This window comes from Corvus moneduloides, chromosome 5, assembly GCF_009650955.1.
Source record: "Corvus moneduloides isolate bCorMon1 chromosome 5, bCorMon1.pri, whole genome shotgun sequence".
NCBI lineage: Eukaryota > Metazoa > Chordata > Aves > Passeriformes > Corvidae > Corvus > Corvus moneduloides.
Window position 1 is genome coordinate 46362038 of NC_045480.1, and position 19998 is coordinate 46382035.

Below are 19998 nucleotides of genomic sequence, written 5' to 3' on the forward strand. Positions count from 1 at the left end.
CATTAGCACAGGGAAGGAACTGCCATCCCCAAGAAGATGTTTCTGCATGCCTATGGCCTGAGCAGCATCAGGCAGGGTTCAGAGAGGCACAAGCAAGTGTGGTGAGCAACTCTTCTTAAAAAGAAGGAAAGTTCAAGAGCCTGTCTCCCCCCAGGTTTCCAGTGTAGTTCGAATCTTGTGGGTAAAGGCTGTAATTTCTGACTCTGCAAATGCCATGGGATTTTCTTTTTATGTTTGTTTGGGGGTTTTGTGCTTATTTGTTGGTGGTGGCTGTCTGTATTTGTTGGCTTTTACTGTTTGGGTGGTTTTCTCTCAGGGTGGGTTTTACTTTTGTTTTGAGAGCTTACTGTAAGCTAGTTTAAAGCCCAGACATGGTGCCTGAAGCTGTGTTAGGATATGGCTTGGCAGGGCACCAAGTCCTTCTGGGGCAGATGAGAAGTTTAATATTGATCAAGGCTCAGCTCAGCTTCTGTTGCCCACTGCAGCCCCCGGAGCTGCAGTTGAGGACATTGCAGCGCCTCTGCTGGCATTCACGCCTACCACCCCAAAAGCAGGGTGGAATATCCAAGCCTTCTCCGTGTGCTTCTGTCACCCTCACTTTCCCCATGCAGCTTTTCTTAGGATTTTGTCCCAGTCCTGCTGTATTTGTGCTGAAGGTGATGAGGAGGGCCCCATGAGCTCTCCCAGCTCAGCAGCAGGGGTAGAAAATTTTGGCAGGGGCGGTAAAGAATAGGTAGCGACGCTAGTGGTTTAAACCAGTCTAGTTATATCTGGAAGGCAACAGCTCATTGTGAACTAAAACACAAGTGAGAGAGACTTGAGTCACAACTGGTAGGAAAATATTGCAAGGGTTTTTTTAATGTTTTGATTATTTATTGTCACAGAAGTTAATAATATTCATAGGATTCCCTCAACAAGAAATGCAGTTAATTTTAGAGAATACATCAATGTCTGTTTGCAGGTCTACACCTGCAGAGTCCCCTTGCCACTCAGTATAGCTGTAAAATCACATTTTTCTAATTTAAAGCGAGTGTTTTTCAGTTCCAAGATGCATGAGTCTCCTCACCACCACCACCACTGGCATCACTAAAGAAAACTAGCTGCTGTATCACTGTCACTTGCTCAGTTAAGTACAGGGCGGGGGAGGAATACATTTTTGTTCAATTTTTCCAGTTTCTTAAGTATATTTTATAAGTAATGATTGGTAATTTTGAAATGAATAGTGCTGTGATGCATTCTGAAATAATTAGTGCTCTCAGACAAAAAAAGAAAAAATTTTGGTCCTGATGGACGTTTGAGAATTCTCTTCGTATTATTATGTGTCTTCCAGGAAGTAATTCCACTTTATTTCTTCTTAACTAAATAATCCTAGCTTCAGTTCCTTGCACAACATCTTTTTAAAACCAAAACAGTTGCACCCTTTTCTTTCCTCCTCGTGTCTCTGACAAGTAACCTTATTGTTGTTCAGAACATGTTGGGGAAATATTTGTGGTATTATGACACATGGGACAAATGGAAGACTTTATAGTATTTACTGTAATAGTATACTTGCAAAACATTTACAGTTAACTTTGAGTGTGTATGTACATATATTTATATCTTGAGGGTAATTTCTCTCTTAGGTTATATTTTTTAAAATATGATCATCAGTAAACAACAGGTTTGCTGTCCATCAAGAAAAATACCAATATCTTTGTTTTCAGAAAATATTTGCCTCTTGTCAGAAATTGTGGTGCAAAAGGGGTGAATCTTAGGGTATAAAGCAGCATATTCAAAAATTATATATATATATATTTTAAAAGTCAGTAGATTAATATCTGTGCCCTTGACAAAAGGAGTTTTGAAATTAAAGCAGACCACCTTCCACCTTAGCAGATCCAGAGCCCCCCCCTCTTCTGAAGGTAAAATACCTTTTTGTTCTCCCAGCTGGGGTTTAGCCGAGTTTTTTCCAAGTACAGTTTCAGGATTCTTCAAGTAGGTCTTGTTAGATATCTGTAGACTACTAAAGACCTTTCTGAGGTCCTGTGAGAACACTAATGTTATAGGTTATAAAGTCACAGCAGTTTTAAAACATTTCCACTGAAGCTGATGTTTTTAAGCCTTCAAGAAGAGTAGCTGACTTTTCTGTACAGAGCAAGTAAAAAACCCTGTGGTGACTTTACAAAAGTAATAATTTATCCCCTGATAAAGACACATTGTCCAGTAAGTATTTCTCGTGCTTGAGTTCTTTACTTTTTCCTGGAGTACTGGCATCAGCAAAAGGGCATTCATCCAGTGGAAGAAAAAATAGGGCAATTTAACTGGTAAAAAACATACAAAAAATCCTCAAGTGCAATACATATAACTCCATACAGCTCCAGTGATGAATTCCGTAGTTTCCGTTTTGTCAGTACAAGTATGGCACTGCAGAAAACAGTCCTGACCTGGGCTGTATGATAGTGTCATTAGCTAAATAGTGCTGGATCCCTGGGGTGCAGCTTGGGAGTGGATTGCTCCCTGTTTCTAGGGATCTGAAGGGATCACAGAACAAAACAAAGATGATCTGGCATTTTCTAAGCTAACTCAGCTTTTTTCTTCAACTGCTTTTCCTCTGAAAAATAAAAAAATACATCAGGATTATTTATTTCCTCTGGCAGCGAGTTTCTCATTGAATCAGAATAGCTTGAGTCTAAATCCTGACAGTGTTTCAGTTTATCAGTGTTACCAATTTTACAGACTCAGAGAGGGGAATAGAAAAAGGAAGTGGAGGAAAATGCTTCTGATTTATAAGGTGATTTTATTTTTGCAATACACTGCCTGTTTTAAATAACAAATTTAGTTTAATTATCACAACAAAATGCGAAGATGACAGCCTAAGTCAGCCTGTTAGATTCGTATGGATGTCTAGCTAGTGAAGCTACTTGTCTCCCTCTTTTCAAGGAACTGCTCATGGGTTTTGACAACTTCATTCAAACTGAAGAGGAATGTGTTGCATTGCCTTCCTTCAGAAAAACCCCAGCCTTTGCTGTATAGTTTCTGATGGTGCTGTGACTAAAATCCATCCTGGCTTGCTTTTATAAATTTCCCCTCTCTTCCTCATTCATTAGTATTTCCTGAGTACTGAACACGTGGATATCTCACATGAGACTCCTGCTTGTCCTTTCACATTGTCTTCAGGGTGTATCTGTAGCTTGCCCTTCATCTGCAACACAAGCCTGTTAAGAACAAAACCCTTGCAGCCCCTTCTGCGAGGAAGCAGTCTTGAAGGTGCCTCCAGGAGGGCTTTGCTTGCCCAGCCGTGGCCTCTCCCATCAGGATGAAGAGAAACAGCTCACTTTCTGCAGGTGCTCTGGTACCTCTGCAGCAGCTGTTCCTCCTTGGATAGCCTTGCCAATGCCATGCTGGCATCCTGAGTGGGGAGGCTTGGCAAAGTAAGCAAGTGCTCCATGGGTAACCAGCCGTGCTACAGCCTGGCAGGGACCAGGAGGGCTGCCATGGAGTGGCTGGATACGGCCGTGTTTCCAGTGGCCCATGCAGATCACCATCTGCTTTGGGCTACATCGAGCGTCTCGCTTAAGTGTGATTTGGATACCCAAGCTTAGGGTTTCACTGCTGCCAAATGGCTGATGGGAAGAGGCGGGTGCACACAGAGGAAAGATTTGGCATCTGAGTTGAGTACCTAAGTAGTGTGAAAACCCCAGTGTGTGTCTGTTTTTTAGGACCTAGAGGTAGTGATATAGGGGCAGTGGAGTGAGGAGGGGGAATCTTGCCCCTGGTGAAGCCAACAGTGACTTGCACAGGGCAAAGACTTGCTAATCCCTTTGCTGAAGAGCAAGGAGAGCACCAGAGACAATGCGCCAGGGTGCAGTGCTCCTCCTGTTGGGTTTGACCCAGCCTTGTGTCCTGTCCTCCCGCACAGGTGACTGCATCCCAACACAGATCTCTTGAGTGAGGTGAGAGTGCTCAAAACAAATCCCTGTTTTCCCAGTTCTTCAGGTGTTGTTGCAAATGGTCCCCATGTACTCTCTGACACGTGAGCAACGGGGCATCTCTTTTCAGCCTAGAGAGTAGTAGCGAGCAGGATGACTGATAATACTGTTTTTACCATGTGTTTTTCTCACTTTACAAACCAGGACCCCCCTCTGCTCCTCGGAGTGCCATCTCAAATGTTAACGAGACTAGTGTCTTTCTGGAATGGATTCCCCCTGCTGATACTGGTGGAAGGAAAGATGTGTCTTATTATATTGCATGCAAGAAGTGCAACTCACACTCGGGTCTGTGTGAGGCGTGTGGCGGTCATGTCAGGTACCTCCCCCAGCAAACCGGCCTGAAAAACACCTCTGTCATGATGGTGGATCTGCTTGCTCATACAAACTATACCTTTGAAATTGAGGCAGTGAATGGAGTGTCCGACCAGAACCCTGGAGCCCGGCAGTTTGTGTCTGTAAATGTAACCACAAACCAGGCAGGTAAGTGGATCTTCAGCCTGGGGGAATGTCTGGGGTGGGAGCCTGAGCCAGTCAGACCCAGTGCAGACCTCCCTTTGGAAAGGGTGGAAGTCTCCAGCGCAGAGGGCTGGACTCTGGCCTCTTCAAATATGGGAGGTGGGAGGTGGGCAGTGCTTATGTTGCACAGGCTATAATTACTGCAGTCTTCACTAGGTTTCCTTTCAGTAGGACACATTTTTAGGCTTTGTGACTTTTTCCTTTTACACTAAGCTACTTGGAGATACCTCCACTTCTTTGCATGTTGGTGTATCCATCCACTAAACCAGAAAAAATAAAGGGCTGTCTTTCCTGTTGGGAAAGGAAAATTTCTAAGAGTCCATTTTGATTAATAATGGCTAAAACATCTTAACTTTACAAACAGTTATCCTAAGAAAATTGTTTTGAGTTACCTTAGGAAATTTAATCCCTCTTCTACACTGTAATGCTAAAATGACTGGGCTCAGGCTGGTGAGATACATTGTCACTGCTTCTCCAACAAGGTAGGGCTAAGATGTCCCTCATACTGTGTTTTTCTTGGTTTTGCACTGTACAGACAGAGATCATGTAGACTGGTTTATTCCTTTGTCCAGGGCTCTCATTTGTCCGCCCTTCCTTTGCCCAGCAGTTGAAATGAGCTGTCACTTTGGACACAGGCATGGAGTAGCCATTGTCCCCTGTCACTTGGAGTTGTGATGGGAGGCAAGAACATGATTACATCTCCTTCCATGTGCATCAACACACCAGACACATCACACAACTTCTGTAAAGCCCCGGAGACTGACCTGTCCTTCTCTTGTCCCCTCATGCTCTGTGTTTTAGGGTCTCTCCCTTTGCCTACCCAGCTTACTTCCTGCCATTTAATTCAGGGCTCCAGTGGCATTTATCCACCGTGAAGCCCTTCCAGGATTGTTAACAGGTGGCATTTGAGACTGTGAGGACTGTGCTGCCAGACCACTGGAGCCACCCCCTGCCTTCTCCAGGACAAGGTTTAGCCAGGAAACCCAGTGGGCAATTCAGTGTGACAGCTGGATGTAGATTGGCAGATACTCACTGTGGAGCAGAAGAACACTAGCTGGAGCAGGGCTGCATCTCATTCCTGCTACCCAGGTGTATGTGCACAGGCTTGGCAGCCAGCAGCAAGAAAGTGCAGATCCCTGTCCTGATAATTGAACTGGGTTGTTGAAGTGTTGGACAGATCATTCAGATGTTTCTTGAGGAGAGGAAATAAAGGCATGCTGGGAATGCTGCTGATAGATGCAGCATGGAATCTGCTGGAGGAATATTAGAGGACTGTAGTATGACACCCGTTGAAGGCACCTGTTTAGTGCAGATCAGTGGGTGTCACGGTCCTAATGCTGTTTGCTGTTTTCCTGTTGTGAAGGCTGCTGCCAGTAACTCTGCTGTTGGAAGAAGTATATTTTCCTGTTAGTGGGTTTTCATTGGTATTTCATTGCTGCCACTGGATTTTCCCTGATGTGTGGTGTTAAATCCACATAAATCTCAGTAAATGTAGCTGTGCATGAGGAGATGATACCTTGCTGATCAGTGTAGACAGTGAGGAAATGGTCCTGGTTTGTGACTTACATCCCAAACTCTCCATACCTGCAGCAGGATTTATCCACATAGCTGCCTTTCTGTGCGTCAGGCCAAGAGTAACCCCCTTCCACAGTTATCACTTCCAGCTTCGTATTGGAAGGTCTGTCATAGGAAATGGTAAAGCTGTGACAAATGTGTCTCATGCTAAGGACAAGTGGGTAAATGTAGCTTCTGGTTAAGTCTCGCTGTTTACCTTAGTGGAGCCGCAATCAGGGGAGATACTAGTGGATCGAGCCATGGGTGTTTAATACCCTGTGTGGTGTTGAAATTGTATCTGTACACTCTCATGTACAGATTGAACAGGAGGTTCAATCAAACTGCTGTGTAAAGAAAGCAGTGGTGACTGTATTTTGTTGTCTCTCTGGCTGGTCCCACCATGCGTTTGTGAGGTGAGCCAAGCCTGTCTGCTGGAGCTGTAGCATCAAATGGACTTCCCAGTAGTGCGCTCTTTCAGCACTCCCCAAGTGATCATCAATTTGCCCATGCCAGAAATAAAGCAGATGGAAAGAGGGACTTTGCAAATCAGACAAACTGCCAAGCATAGAAAGTAAGTATCTGGTTTTTTAAGGTGCCTCCAAAAAGCATCCTTTGAGGCAAGTAATGGGGTGGTCCATGCCCAGTGGTTCTGGATATCTCTTAAAAAGCCTCACCTTCAGCAGTCCTTTCTCAAGTAAGAGTAGGCTGGGCACATGTGGCTTCAGGGAGTCTCAGGCCACCCACCTTCCCCCTGGAATTCCCTCCAAGAGGTGCAGCTCTTGTGTCTCATTTTTTCCCTTGCAGAGGTTTTCTGATGGTGTGATTATATTTTCACAAAGGCTGGTTAATGAAGTTGAACCAGTGACACAAGGACAACTGCAGCAGTAGGAGAAATCCTGCTACAAGATCTGTTGGCTGCAGGAAATTGAAAAATTGCATGCCATGGGATAGGTCTGGCTGCTGGAGTCCTACTGGCACGTATTCAGTAACCCAGCATTGCAGAGAAATGCCAGGGTATGTTTTGTTGGTTTGGCTTTTGTCCATCCCAAGAAGACCATGCTCATTTCAGAACTGCAAAGAATGTGCAGTCAGTGAGTCTTTAGGTGCACCACCTCTTCTGGGCATGGTGGCTTTTGGCAGCAGAAACTACTTCTGGGTTGGACCCTCAAAGGGATTACTTCCTGAAAAAAAAAGTGGGTTTCTCCAAAATAATTTGTTCCCTTTCCTCTCTCCCCTGTTTTAAATAACAAATAAAAGAATTGGTGCTGGCAATCCATGTGGCATTTTCAGACTGATGTAATTTTCCTCTGAACTTTTGAAATCAGATTTGGAAATACAGCAAGGGAGCAGTAAAGTTTTGCGCACAAGAAGAGGCCGATGGCTAATCTCCACCGGTGACCCCAGCATGCTTCTGTTGCCCCAGTCCTTGGGGACCTGACTGTACTTGGAATGAGACTGATCCATGCAGGATGTTGTGGCCTTAGGCTCCAAATACAGGACTAGTTTTCCTGTAATCCTCTTGCAATCCTCAAACCCCTGTTGCTTCTGTGGGATTTTGCTGGTGTTTTTCTGCTGAAAAACCTGTGTCTAGAAAGGGTGAGCAATGCCACAAGCCATGAGACATAGAAATTGTGCTGGCCTCCATTGTGACTACCCTAGAGCTGCAGCAGGCAGGTAGAGGACCTTCTTCCCTTTGTAGGCACAGGAGTTGACCCAAGCATGGGTTTTCCTTATGGCATTGCTGCAAAATACGTGTCCAAGGGACTTCCCAGCACAGATGGCAGGGAGCCATCTGTAGTGCAGTCTCACTGTGTGTTAAAAAGTGTGCCTCATGCACATGGGCTGGAGCACAGTGAATAATTCATAAGTGGCAATGATAGGATTGAGTTAGCCATCTTTCCCTTGCTCATGGTTTTGCTCAAGTTTTCATATTTTTGAAACCTCCACCTATTTAAACAGTTTCCAGAGAGCAGTCTGTGTGTACTGCTAATACTGAAGTTTGCTTTTTAAGTGACAACTGCATGACCTTTTTTTTTTTCTCAGCGATTTCACCAAGCTGGATGATTAAGGGATGCTGTCGCTCTGGACAGAGATGTGCATCTCCCTTGAGGTCTTTCATCTTATCTGCCCTGTATACAGAAAGCACCTACCGTGACGTCTTGGTCAGAGATGTGTCTCATAATGGGTCCATAGGGAGCGAGTAGTTTTGATTCATGGTTGCCTGCTCACCCGTTGTATCATCGCAGGAGCACACTGGAAAGATGCAACATTTAAAACTTTTCTAGGCTTAAAACCTGCCAGGAGTATTCTCTTTAAGCCAGCCTAAACAGCTGAGCAATTTTCTTTGCTTTTGATGTCAGCAAGTCCCATGCTGGGTATGGCTTCAGGCCATGCTGGCCTGAACTGGCCTGGAGGTGGGGGGTATGAGAGTGGGGCAGTTCTCCTGCCGGCATCCCAAATGCCACACACTCCTTTGCACTTAAAGACCTTCTCTGTGTGTGTTTTCAGATAAACCCCCTGCCTGTTTCCTGTTTTGAAAGTCAGAAGCCAGTGTTCAATCCCCTTCTGTGACCTGTATGGTATTTCTGAGCCTTCTGGGCAAGGAGGAGAAGAGAGGTAGAGATGTGCTTGCTAACAGAGGAGGAGTTAATGTGTCTAATGCCTCAAGGAGTCTGCATGCCTGAGGCCAAACCAGAGATACAAGTTGCATCCTGTGGAGCAGCAGTGCTTTTTAAGCAAAGGTGTTGGAGGACAGAACCTGGCAACCTGTAGCTCTGGGAGGCATGGCTAGGTTCTTACTTGACCAAAAAACCACTAGATGCTTGGAGGAGCTAGAAGGCTCTTGGAGCAGGGAAGTGTGCTGAAAACCTAATCTAATTGCACAGGCTGGGATGCTGCAGTGGAGGGGAGCAAGGGAGAAGGTGTTTTCCTTAGTCAGGATGTGTATAGTCTTTGAAAAGCAGCCAAGGGCAATTCAGAGAGGGAAACCTGCAACGTAGAGCTTGCTGCAATCTTACATCAGCATCTGCATGCTCTTGAAACCAAGAGACTGCAGCCCTGCACAGCCTGGGAAGAAGACATCAGAAAATGAGGCAAGGGATGGGAACCACATTTATAGAGATTGCCTTTGGGAACAGATGGGTTCAAGCCCTATAACATTCAGGATCTGATTCTTCCCACATTAAAGTCTTCACAAGTTTGTTTGGTTTGGCAAAGGGAAGGGAGCACTTTACTTATTTTCTTCAGGAATAACAGAAAATTTCCAAGAGGGTGCTCCAGTAGAGGCAGCATGTTCCATCATCTCACGCAAGAATTCAGACCGGTCTTGCAGCTCTACTTTTCAGCCAGAACCGCTGGCCTAGGGTCTGAAAAAGCTTAAGCAGATGCTTACTTCTGGAAAAGTGCCTCTCCACAACCAGCATGTTACACAGGGCTCGTGTTTAAACATCCATTGTAACAGTACTTGATCCACTGGGCTGCATCACCTTCCCAGCAGTGGTCACTAGTGGATGCCATAGAAGGGGTAAGAGCACGAGGCAGACACGTACCAGTGCTCCTTGGAGCGCTCTCTAACCTCCGGGGAACACCTCCTTGTGCTTTATAGACCTTAATGGATTTTTCTCGCATGAATTTGTCTAATCATTTTATGAACTCTGAGAAAATTCCAACGGCTGTAGGCAATCCTTTATGAATTTGGTATGTCTGGTGGTTTAAACTGTGCTTTAGATTCACACTGGCCAGAGAGGAGCTATTAGTGGCGTAAATAGAGGTTTTAGGGTTTGCAATTGCCCATCTCTGTGGAAAGCACTGCCATTTAGAGATGCAGCACTGGCTTCCAGTGTGTTAACCCAGGTATTGCAGCATTTAACCTAGAACAATGTACTCTTAAAAGCGAAGAATGTCTTCCATACCAGGATGGGCTAATACAGGGATATTTTAATATGCAGAGGTAAACTGTAGTGCCTCAAAGACCCTAGTGTCTATTTAAAGCTGAGTGCACCCTGCACTGCCCCTTGCAGCAGGATCTTTCTGCGGGCTGTGAGCACCCTTCATGTCCAGGGAGATGTGAAAATTAGTATTGAGCTGCCAGTGAAGGTTCAGCCAGAAAGAGAATAAATTCATTAGTGAAGTTCCATGCATATGCTGGTAATCAGCTTCAAGAAGTATTTTGGTATATTTTTGAAGCATGGTCACATGCAATCAGAGCATGCAATCGCAGGTTGTAAAAAGCAAACACACTGGCAAAATAAAACCTGAAAGCCAGTGTTGTACAAAAGGTTTATTGTTTGAATTTTTTTGTTGGTTTTTGGTGATGGCTGCATTTATACTGAATGCAAAATCTTCATCCAGCATCCTATTCCAGAGTCATGAATTCAACCCAGCCCAGATGGCTGGGTGTCTGCTACCAAATGAATTATGGATCAGATTAATATTTTACAGTTTTATTTATAACTCCCCAATCAGTAATTGCTACTTTTTCATAGTTTGTTATAAGTCGTCTTGTTATACTTCACATATTAGAAATACATGCTTGAATATTGAGACAAGTTTTTGGAATATGAAAAAATGTCCCCAAATTACAATATGACTTTTAGTTAGAGGTCATTTTTATTCTGGAAGTATGTGAGACAACCCCATGGCTGATATATAAGGATATTAAAAGATGAAATAAAAAACATTTTCTTGCATCTGCAGACAGACCTTTCAATTTTGACACGAAATCAAAATATCTTATTTATAAATGAAAATACAAATAGTAAGCAATAGTTGTCTCTATCCACCCTCCTCCTGAAAAAGGGAGAAAGAAAGATGCTGAAGATCTCCTTATGAGATTCAGCTGATGACATTCATTGTGTGTTGTGCAGTAGGGTGCAGGTTTTACCATCTCCCAGTTGCAGTGAGACAAGCATCTTTATGGTGAAGCAACTAGTCTCCTTCAAAGCATGCTGCTCATGAGGCATGAGGTACCAAATGCCAAGTTACACCTGGGAAAATGAATCCATGGACCGCACCCACGTGGTGCCGTGAAGATGGGTGTGAGGGAGAAAGAGCTGCCTGAATACTCAGCTTGAGATGCTGCAACCAGAAGGATTAACACCGCTCTGTAACATCCCAGAGCCACTGGAATCCCCACCAGCAGCATTGCCTCAGGCTTGGGATAAAGTAGCAGATATTGGGCAATCGGAGTCAAGGTTTTTAGAGGAGTGAGCAGCAAATACTGATATTTTCTGAAAAGCATAGAGCAGGCCGTGTTGTGATCAGGTGTAGTAAGAGCTTCACAAGGTCAGAGCTTTAAGAAACTTGTGCTTTTGCAGGGCATTACTTGTGTTACAAGAGTGATAGAGCTGGTTTAAAATTTTATTTAGCATTTTTCTGGCATATTTTTAAAGGATTGCTAAGTAATTTTATACTAATCTAATTCTCATCCCCTTAAAACACAGTTTTCAGGGCCAAAGAGTTCTCTCTGTATTGTGCTGAGCACAGTACCTGGCAGAGAGCAAAAGCAAAGCATCTGAAATGGTTTCACTGCCCAGATGACATCAATTTATAGATTTTTTTCCCCATTAATGTTGTTGTTGAATTTCACTGCTAATAAAGTCCCATTCAGCTCTTTAGTCTCAGTCTGCAAGCTGATAATTCCATTGTCTGATATGTTATTTCTCTGATTTTAGCATTAAAAGTAGTTTTATATTTTTAACAGTCTGCGTAGATGATACTTCTGAAAATAGTCTTCAGACACCAGGACTCCAAAATTGCCAAAAAAGAATGTAAAAATACTTTCTGTGCTGTTAGAGAAATAGCAGTGGACTTGTAGGCATTTAATAAACAACCCACTTGTTCTCTGGCTGCAGTTTCTTTACCAAACAAAGTAAGCTCTTTATAGTAATCTGCATCAAAAGTTAAATGTAACAGTGGAGGAAACAGAGGAGTTTGAACATCTGCGTTTCTGTAGTTGTGCATTGAGTGAGCTGTGCTACAGAAACACTGCTCAGGGTATAGCAGCTTCACAGGGCATTTCTCCTTTCCCATGCACCCTTCATGCTGATAAAATGAATTTGTAGGAGTGTGAAGGTGTAAGTACATGCATGGCAGCATGTGTGCGTTTGTGTGTGTGTGAACGTGCAGGACACGTGCTGGACAGAACACAGAGGTTACCCACCCTTGTTTTATGTGTCTGTGACAGCTTGGTAAAGCTCAGACAGTTCAGGTACCTTTCACTCTTCGCATCCTTGTGCCAAATTGCTACCTAACTGGGCCCACATTTGAAGAGGGTGGCTTTCTGTGCTGCAAGGCTGCCCAGAAGTTCTCTGGTCCCTTTTCCCTTCTGTCTGCTTTCTTTTGCCTTGAGCATGACCCTTCCTCTAATAAGCAGTTTGTAATATTTATTTGTAAATATGGCCAGATTTTTTTCCCCTTGCTTGCTGTTGTGCCTGGTGTCTGCAACCACACAGCAAGCTGGCTTCTGTATCCCAGGAAGGATTTTTCTGTATTTGAACTGAATTACAGGTTCCCAGTATTTTACAGTACCAGGCTGAAGTGCTCTTCTCCCCTGGATTGCTTCTCATTGGAGAGGTGTTGTTTCAGTGAGGCTTGTAAAGTTTTTCCACATTTTCTGTTGTGGTTGCTATTATAATGTATTTCAACAGCAAACCCCTTGCTCATTCCTTGAAAGATTTCCAAAATGCTACTTCTGGCACTTGTATTTCTTGCAGAGGGCTAATGTAATAGGAGTAGTAGGGCTGGCTAGTACTTTTTCCCCAGCATACTGCCCCTTCTTTCCCCACTGATGGGGGGACATAGGGACACACAGCAGGGAGGGGAGAACACTATCTGAAAAGCCAAGAGTAGTGTCAAGGTGACAGACAACCCAGCAGTAAACTGTATTTCTTCTACAGCAGCTGGGCCAAAGTTCAGCTACATGCAAATACTGCAAAAAGCTCAAGAGCTGGAAGGTTTTAATTAAAACACACTTCAGATGTGCTCTTTTGCCAGCGTGATGGAATGCTTTCTGCATCTCCTGGTCCTGGAGGAACAGTCCTGATCAAAGCAAGTAACTAACGGGATTTGTGGCTAGATCAGTACAATAGAAATCACCAGAAGGAAAGCGTTACTATTTATTTATTTTCCTGTTTCTTCAGGCTTGATAATTTCTAGGAATACAGGCTCTGATCAAAAGGCCCGGTGCGAATCGATGCAGAGCACCCACTGGCTATGGTGGTGCTGGGTGAGGGTTTTTCTGCTGCAATGCAGCAAACTGGGGCGACTCACTGCTCTTTGTGCGGAGGGGCCGACCATGCTGGACTGATCCTCTGCGTGCTTTGGCAAGCCTTGGAGAGGGCACTGCTCTGTGGAAATGGATGGGAAAAATTTGCAAATTCTCTTGTGCATTTGACAAAGTCTGCCCTGTGGGTTTTAGCTAGGGGTGGTGGGTGTGCCAGGTGGTACAAAGGGCCTTTTGCATGTGGCCCCTGGGCTCTGCAGAGATAGACAACAATGCCTGAAAAGCAAATTTGGAGAATTAGGTGGAAAATGCCAGTGGAGGGCACTAGCACTGCTTACTGCCTTGCCAGGAATACACAGCACGATTGCCCACCATGCTTCTGCATCCTGCTGTGCAAAACTTGTGCATCTTTGCTCTCTGCCCCTACACGAGATGAAAGGAAGCAAAGTTGAATCAGGTAAAAGCAGAAAACTGGGCTTGCCCCTCCCTCATTCAGTTTGCAAGGGTTTATGGGACCGTGTGTGCCATTTCTTCATAGATCCTTTCCAACTTTCTGCAGTCTGCCTCAATCCAAGGAGAGAAAGTGCTGTTCAGCCAAGTAGATTATTAATTATTCTATTTTCTGAGTTGCCTTCCACACAGTTCAGCATTAGTGTGGCTTATTACGGGGGACTGATCTGCACCGCACCATTATCCTGTCATCTCCAGAGCTCTGCCTTCCCCACAATGGGTTCCTGCCTTGGATCATTAAGCCATGAAGCTCCGTGGTTCTGCCTTGTTCTCCTGGGGGGTGGCACCAAGAGCATGAAATTGTTTGCTGACCTTGCTGGAGACTTATGGTCTGAGTCTTTAAACACCTGGGCGTGCAAAGACAGTTTCCACAGAGAGGTGCTCTCGCCCAGTTCAGTAAACTGGAAGACTGTCGCTGCAGAAATGACTGGGTTATTTAATTTATTGTACATCACTCTGTCCCAGGTGCAACTCGGCCCCTGCAAGGAGATGGAAAGGAACTGGAGGATGACTGGGCAAGGATGCACATGAGGGCACAGACCCATCTTCACCTTTTCCAAAACTGCAGACTGCAACTAGCAAGGCTGGGTGTGCATGAAGGACAAAATGCTGGGTGCTTTCCGCAGCAGGGTGTTTCACCAAACCCTCTGCTACGTGTTGGCTGTGGCTTCAAGGGGGACTTCTGCCAGAGTCAAATAGCCCTGAGGGCTTTGAGTGCTATTTGCACCCCCTGCAGAACATCTCTATAAAGCAAAACAAATCCCCTGTAAAGTAGTCAGTTGATAACATTGTTCATGCTCTAATAACAACTGTGCATCTGTTGTGGCCTCGCACTCTGCCTGTATCTTCTGATATTGGTCAATGAATGAGAACTGCTATTTTAAATTCAGTTTGTATACAGTGTCCAGTTCTTAATTTAGGACAAAATCGGAAAGTTAAATACATGGTCATTATGCAAATAACTGCAAGTTGGCTCAGCTTTCCTGCATGCAGACCTGATGGATACAGCAGCATTGGAAGGGGTGCCTAATGTCAGTAAATTGTTATTTCGATGCCTAAAACTTTATGTATTGCCTTCATCAGGGAGGTTTTTCAGCCATCTGGTTCATTGATGAGGAAACTGAGGCATGGAGGTGTGGTGTGATGGGCCAGAGGACACACATCAGGGCTGGGACTCTTCTTGCTGCTCCTCTGCCCCTACTGAACCCTTCCCATGGGGCTGGAGCCTTAAGATGCATTGGAAATGTTTCCTAACCTGTTTGCCAAACTAACTTCAGAGCAAAAAAGAGAGGCTGGACAGAGTCCACTGGAGATGGGCTGTTGGGTTTGGGGTTGCTTTTTTTGAATCAGTTTCAGTATTATTGTGGTTTCAGTTTCACTGCAGCATTACAGATAGAAATGTCAGTCAACGGTGTATTTATCCAAAGCATTTAGTGAGCTGAAGTGTGCTGAATGGCTTGGGGAAAAGTGTGGCATGGGGCCCATTTGCTCCCAGTCTTAATTGCTTGCAAGAGTGAAAATATCCTCCTTTCCTCTTTTGCACCTTCTGTCAGGAAAGACAATATTTGATCCAAGTCCAGCTCAGTGCAAGGTGTTGCCTTTAATACATCTGGTTGGTGAACTGTGCTTTGTCTGCTCAAAAGGGAGCCATTAATAATGTGACAGTGTCCATTCCATGCTGCTACCAATTCCAGTGCCCAGGCGATTAAATGTAACTAAAATCCTGATCGTTTTGATTTCATATCTAGCAAGAGAGCAATTGCTACCTGTTCAGTAAATACAGTTGAGTTTTATTTGGCCTCTGGCAGCAATAGTATTTAGAGTGGCTTGGCAACTGTTCACTGATGAGGGTCCAAAAAAAGCACTTAACAAAGTCAAGTGATAGCAGTAATAAACTGCTAAAGACACTGACACTTTGTTTATCTGCTTGAGCGCTTTAGCAAGGATTTCAGGGGCTCCTCTTGGTTTCTCTGCCTCTCTTTATAACCTGGATTTTGAGACCATCTGCCAGGGACTGGTGAGGTGGCTGCCTCCCAGCCAGGGGCACCACTGCACGGGGCTGTGTCAGACTTTGGGGTCACGCAGCCCTCTGCTCCCTGGTCCCCATGGCTGAGCCCCAAGCAGGTGCCCAAGGGGCTGCGCCAGGGGTTGGATGGGAGAATATCCAAGTATCTGAAATATGGGACTATCAGATCTCCTGTCTCCCTGCCTCCAGCTCCTCTGCCTCATAGAAGTAACGACTCTGTGGACGAGGCATGCCTATGGCTCGTAAACCATTGGACCATGGAAGTTCTGTGCACTTTGCCCTAGCAGGAGGAGCGCTTTGGCAGGCGCAGCAGCCACCTTCTCCCTTTGCTGTGAGGGTGCTTGAAAACTTTAGAGGTGCCACAAGTCAGACGATTTTACAGCTGCCGTTTGGCTGAGTCTAGGAGTGTTTTCCTCTATAAGAGAAGCAGCAGCTATTTTTCACAGAGCAAATGAAGCCACCTGTTGGGTTAACTGGGCTTTATTCAGTCCCCAGGCTGCCTTGCACAACCTTTAGGGCCCATAGCAGTCTTTGAAGTACCATTGAATTTCATTGTAATTGTCAGAGTCATTTACTGTGAATGGAAAAGGGTATTTTTTTTTCACTCCCAGGCATGAATAAACTCTGTAGATTGCAGGAAATAATCCCTCTTAAAGGAGAGTTGAAAGTGCTGTCTTTTAATATAAGAAACCTGGTGCTGAGCTGATGCGTAGGACTGCTCCAGGTCTTGGCGAAAGTACTGGAATTTGCTCAGTGATTAGAAACAGAATAAATCAGATGAAAGGAAAGCAGCTGATGACAGGGTAATACATGTGTCAGAGAAGGGGAGGGAGTGGTGAAGGAAAAGTACCTAATGTGGATGACTTTAATTATGTGGAAGGTGGGAAGATTGACTTGCCCGTCCTGAGTGGGGTGTGTGAGAAGATACATTAGTGTATATTCTCTCAGAGGTTGATGAGGTGTCCTCCAAGATGTTAGTAGTTACTTGGATGAAAAAGGGTGCACTTGCTGGCAGTATTTATGAGAGGTTTAATTACGTTTCACAGACTGAGTTCCAATTAGAAGGGAAAGTAGGGGTGAGAAAATGAAAGATGTACAGCATGTGTTAAGAGCACGGTGATATATCTGTGGGTAAGGATTACGGTAAACAAGGTGGTTGTAGATCATGGCATCATTTGCACACTTATATTTTAAGGTGCTTACTCCAAGTTCCCTTCCACCACCCCCCTCATCACAAGCAAAATTATCATTAAGGGGTCAAACACAGGTTTCTGTTACTCCTCTTCCAAGATGGAAGGCAAAGATCATTTGCAATTGCTGCGATGCAGGGCTGTTTTGTTTGGGGTTTTTTTTGCTAATTTATTAACTGTGTCATAAAGCAGCACTTCAGAAAAGGCAACAGAGACAGATCACAGTATTTGTCTCCATGCTGCATGAATAGTGGAAAAATTTTACTGTCACAGTGCATCCTTTCACATTGTTGCGGATTCTCGCATTTAGAATCATGGAATGGTTTGGACTGGTTTGCATTATCCTTGCTATAACCTCACTTAACCAGCTTCTTATGCAGATGACCATGATGTCCACTCATTTTTATGTCAGGAGGTAACACTGAAAGCGGAGATGTATCAGCACTGGCTTATTTCCCTTTGCACTGTAGTCAACCAAGGACTTTGCCATTGACTTCACTGCGAGGACAGTGCCTCCATGTCTGAGTGGCTTTGGCACAATTCTTTCATTACATCCCTCTCACATGTCTCAGAAAGAAGCTTCTTTGCACTCTTTACTTGTGGTGTAAGCTGTTTGCCAGTATCTCCACAGAAGATGCAGGTAAGAGGTTTTGTCTAACAGTATCAGCATTAAACCAACAGGCAATACTTTGGATCTCGTGGTGTTGGTAATTAAAGTAAAGGTAAGTCTGCAAACAGTTCATGACAAACATTGGCTGGAGAACAGGAGGAATTAGCTAGTGAGATTGCTTTTGTTTCAGGTACCATCGTTCCTCCCCCTGGTATCTTAAACAGCAGTGAAATGGCTTCAGGGAAGCAGTGTGGCAGTACTTCAGCAACTGGAAATTTTTTTCTCTCCTTTAATTCCATTATCACACTTGGTAAGTTAGAACAAAGCAAAGGAGAAAACTCTTTGGCGATGTTGAGAACAAATCCTTATTTATTTAAAAGTAGCTATGTCAGGAGAAAGGTATGATGGAGTATAATTGCCAAATTCTTATTTGGTAATGAATATCTTGCAGCCATCTCAATGCTTTTAAGAAACAGGCATAATTGCACATAGGATGTATATATTTATCATGGAAGTTGTCACTTCAGACCATTACGAAGTATCTGTAGCTTTGCTGTATGCTGCACGTAGATTAATCGAGCTTAGGAGACTTAAGAGCCTGTCAGAGATGCTCCCATCATCCAAGCATTTGTTACGTCAGGTGATAGGAGAGCACTCGGAGAGGCACCAGATGGTTTCCACAGCCCTGCTGCAATAATATTGTGAGTTCCTGATATTTGTGCATTTCCAAAGGTTTACCTGTTGCTGGCTGCAATATTTGCCTCTGCCTGTTTTATTTACACACATTAAAAAAAAAAAATAAATAAAGTGGTCAGGTCCAGGAGGGATTAGTGTTCCATTTATACTCTGTTGTGCAGAGTATTTCTGCATGCCGGCATTGGAGGAAAGACACCTTGACTCTGGGGAGCCTCTGAGAAAAGGCCAGTGAAATTAACTCCAGACACACAGTCAAAGGCATGGGGCTCTGCCACCTTGAATGAAAAAAATTATTGTTGGGAATTAAACATGTTCCCTTGTCAGACAATCAAAGAAAGTATAGGTAGAAGCAGCATGTTGCAGAAATAGGCAAGTTTGGAAGTCGTGTCTAGGAATAAGATAGGAACAACTCACCAAGGGAAGATGATTTTCAGTAAAAGATCATAGCTAGCAACTCATCACTTAGGGCTTTTTAATTAAATGTGTTTGGGAAGAGATGGACAAATAAGATCTCAGGGGAGAGATTGTTTCAGCCGCAGGCCTGAGGCTGCCACCAAAGATGAGGTTGTACGTGCTGCAGTAGAAGATGTTAACTGCGAACCTCGTAGTGCTTTGTGACCAGCGGGAGTGTCCCTCCTGCACATTTATAGGCTGCAAAAGAGAGTGAAGTGATTTTTCCCAAGGTCACCCAACAGTTCATAAGCAGGGCCAAGAAGAGACCAAAAGCCACCAGGGTCTAGTGGCACTACACTTCGCTGGAGTCAAGGTGGAGACATAAAGGTAATTTATTTATTTGTGTCCTTCCTTTATTCCCCATGTTTCTTGACTGCTTTTTAGAGCTCTACACAGGAATACGGGGTTAGGGATTGTATCTTGGTGTACATCCGAGTCCCTCCTGATGAAGGACTGAAGTACAAGACCATAAGTAGGATCTCTTCCAGAATGGAAGGGTAGATTTTCTCTGTGTTACAACTGTAGGTCAGCTGACCGTAGGTCCAAGTTGGTCTTCTGTTTCATTCATGGCTTTGTCTAAATCAGCACCTGGAGGGATATATTATATTTTTCCTTCCCATAGTGGATTGAATTCTTGTCTTACTTGTGTGGAAGCTACTTTTGATGGAGTCAGTGAGTGGCTTCTCATGCAGACAAATGCAGGGTAGGGCCTGATGTCTCAGGTAGGTTTGATCATCACACTTTTTTCTTTGGATGTCTTCAGAGGTGCTCTTTGTGTTTCTGTTTGGTCTCTAGAAATTTTGTCTCTAAACATAATTTTTTCCCCCAGGGTGGTGAGGAAGCAAGATTATCTTGTGCATGGAATTAGAATAATTTTGATTTTTGTTATTTTATCAATGCAGTGTCTTCCCCACATTCTGAAAATCCTTTTGCCCAGCTCATTCAGTACATAGTTGTAGCTTATGATTTGAATGCCTTACTGAGGAAATGATGAAGCAGAGAACACCAGTTTTATTATTGGGTCACTGACTGAGATATTTTTTGAGTTCCCAGAGCTTTATCATAGTCGCCATCCTGGGTCTTAGTAAAGAGATGATCTCAAGAATTAAATTACTGAGATCATAATATACTGCTCTGTTAGACAAGATTCGTGGTTGAGAGAGGATATGGCATTTACTGGACCTTTTAAATGTCACATCCAGACTTTAAAGGCTATAGTCTTAGAATAAACAAAAGAGAACACAGCTAGCTCA

At 44.1% G+C, this 19998-nt stretch overlaps 1 protein-coding gene across 10 annotated transcripts in view; it reads left to right on the forward strand.

Moving 5' to 3' along the window:
- Window positions 1-19998, forward strand: part of EPHA5 (EPH receptor A5) — a 202175-nt gene that overhangs the window by 115734 nt on the left and 66443 nt on the right. For 9 of the 10 annotated variants that reach the window (XM_032108934.1, XM_032108935.1, XM_032108930.1 and 6 more), the window contains exon 5: window positions 4113-4448. The exons of the other annotated variant lie outside the window; for it this stretch is intronic. In XM_032108934.1, coding sequence (XP_031964825.1) covers window positions 4113-4448 — 336 coding nt within the window. The remainder of the gene's footprint in view (window positions 1-4112; window positions 4449-19998) is intronic. 10 annotated transcript variants of the gene reach the window in all.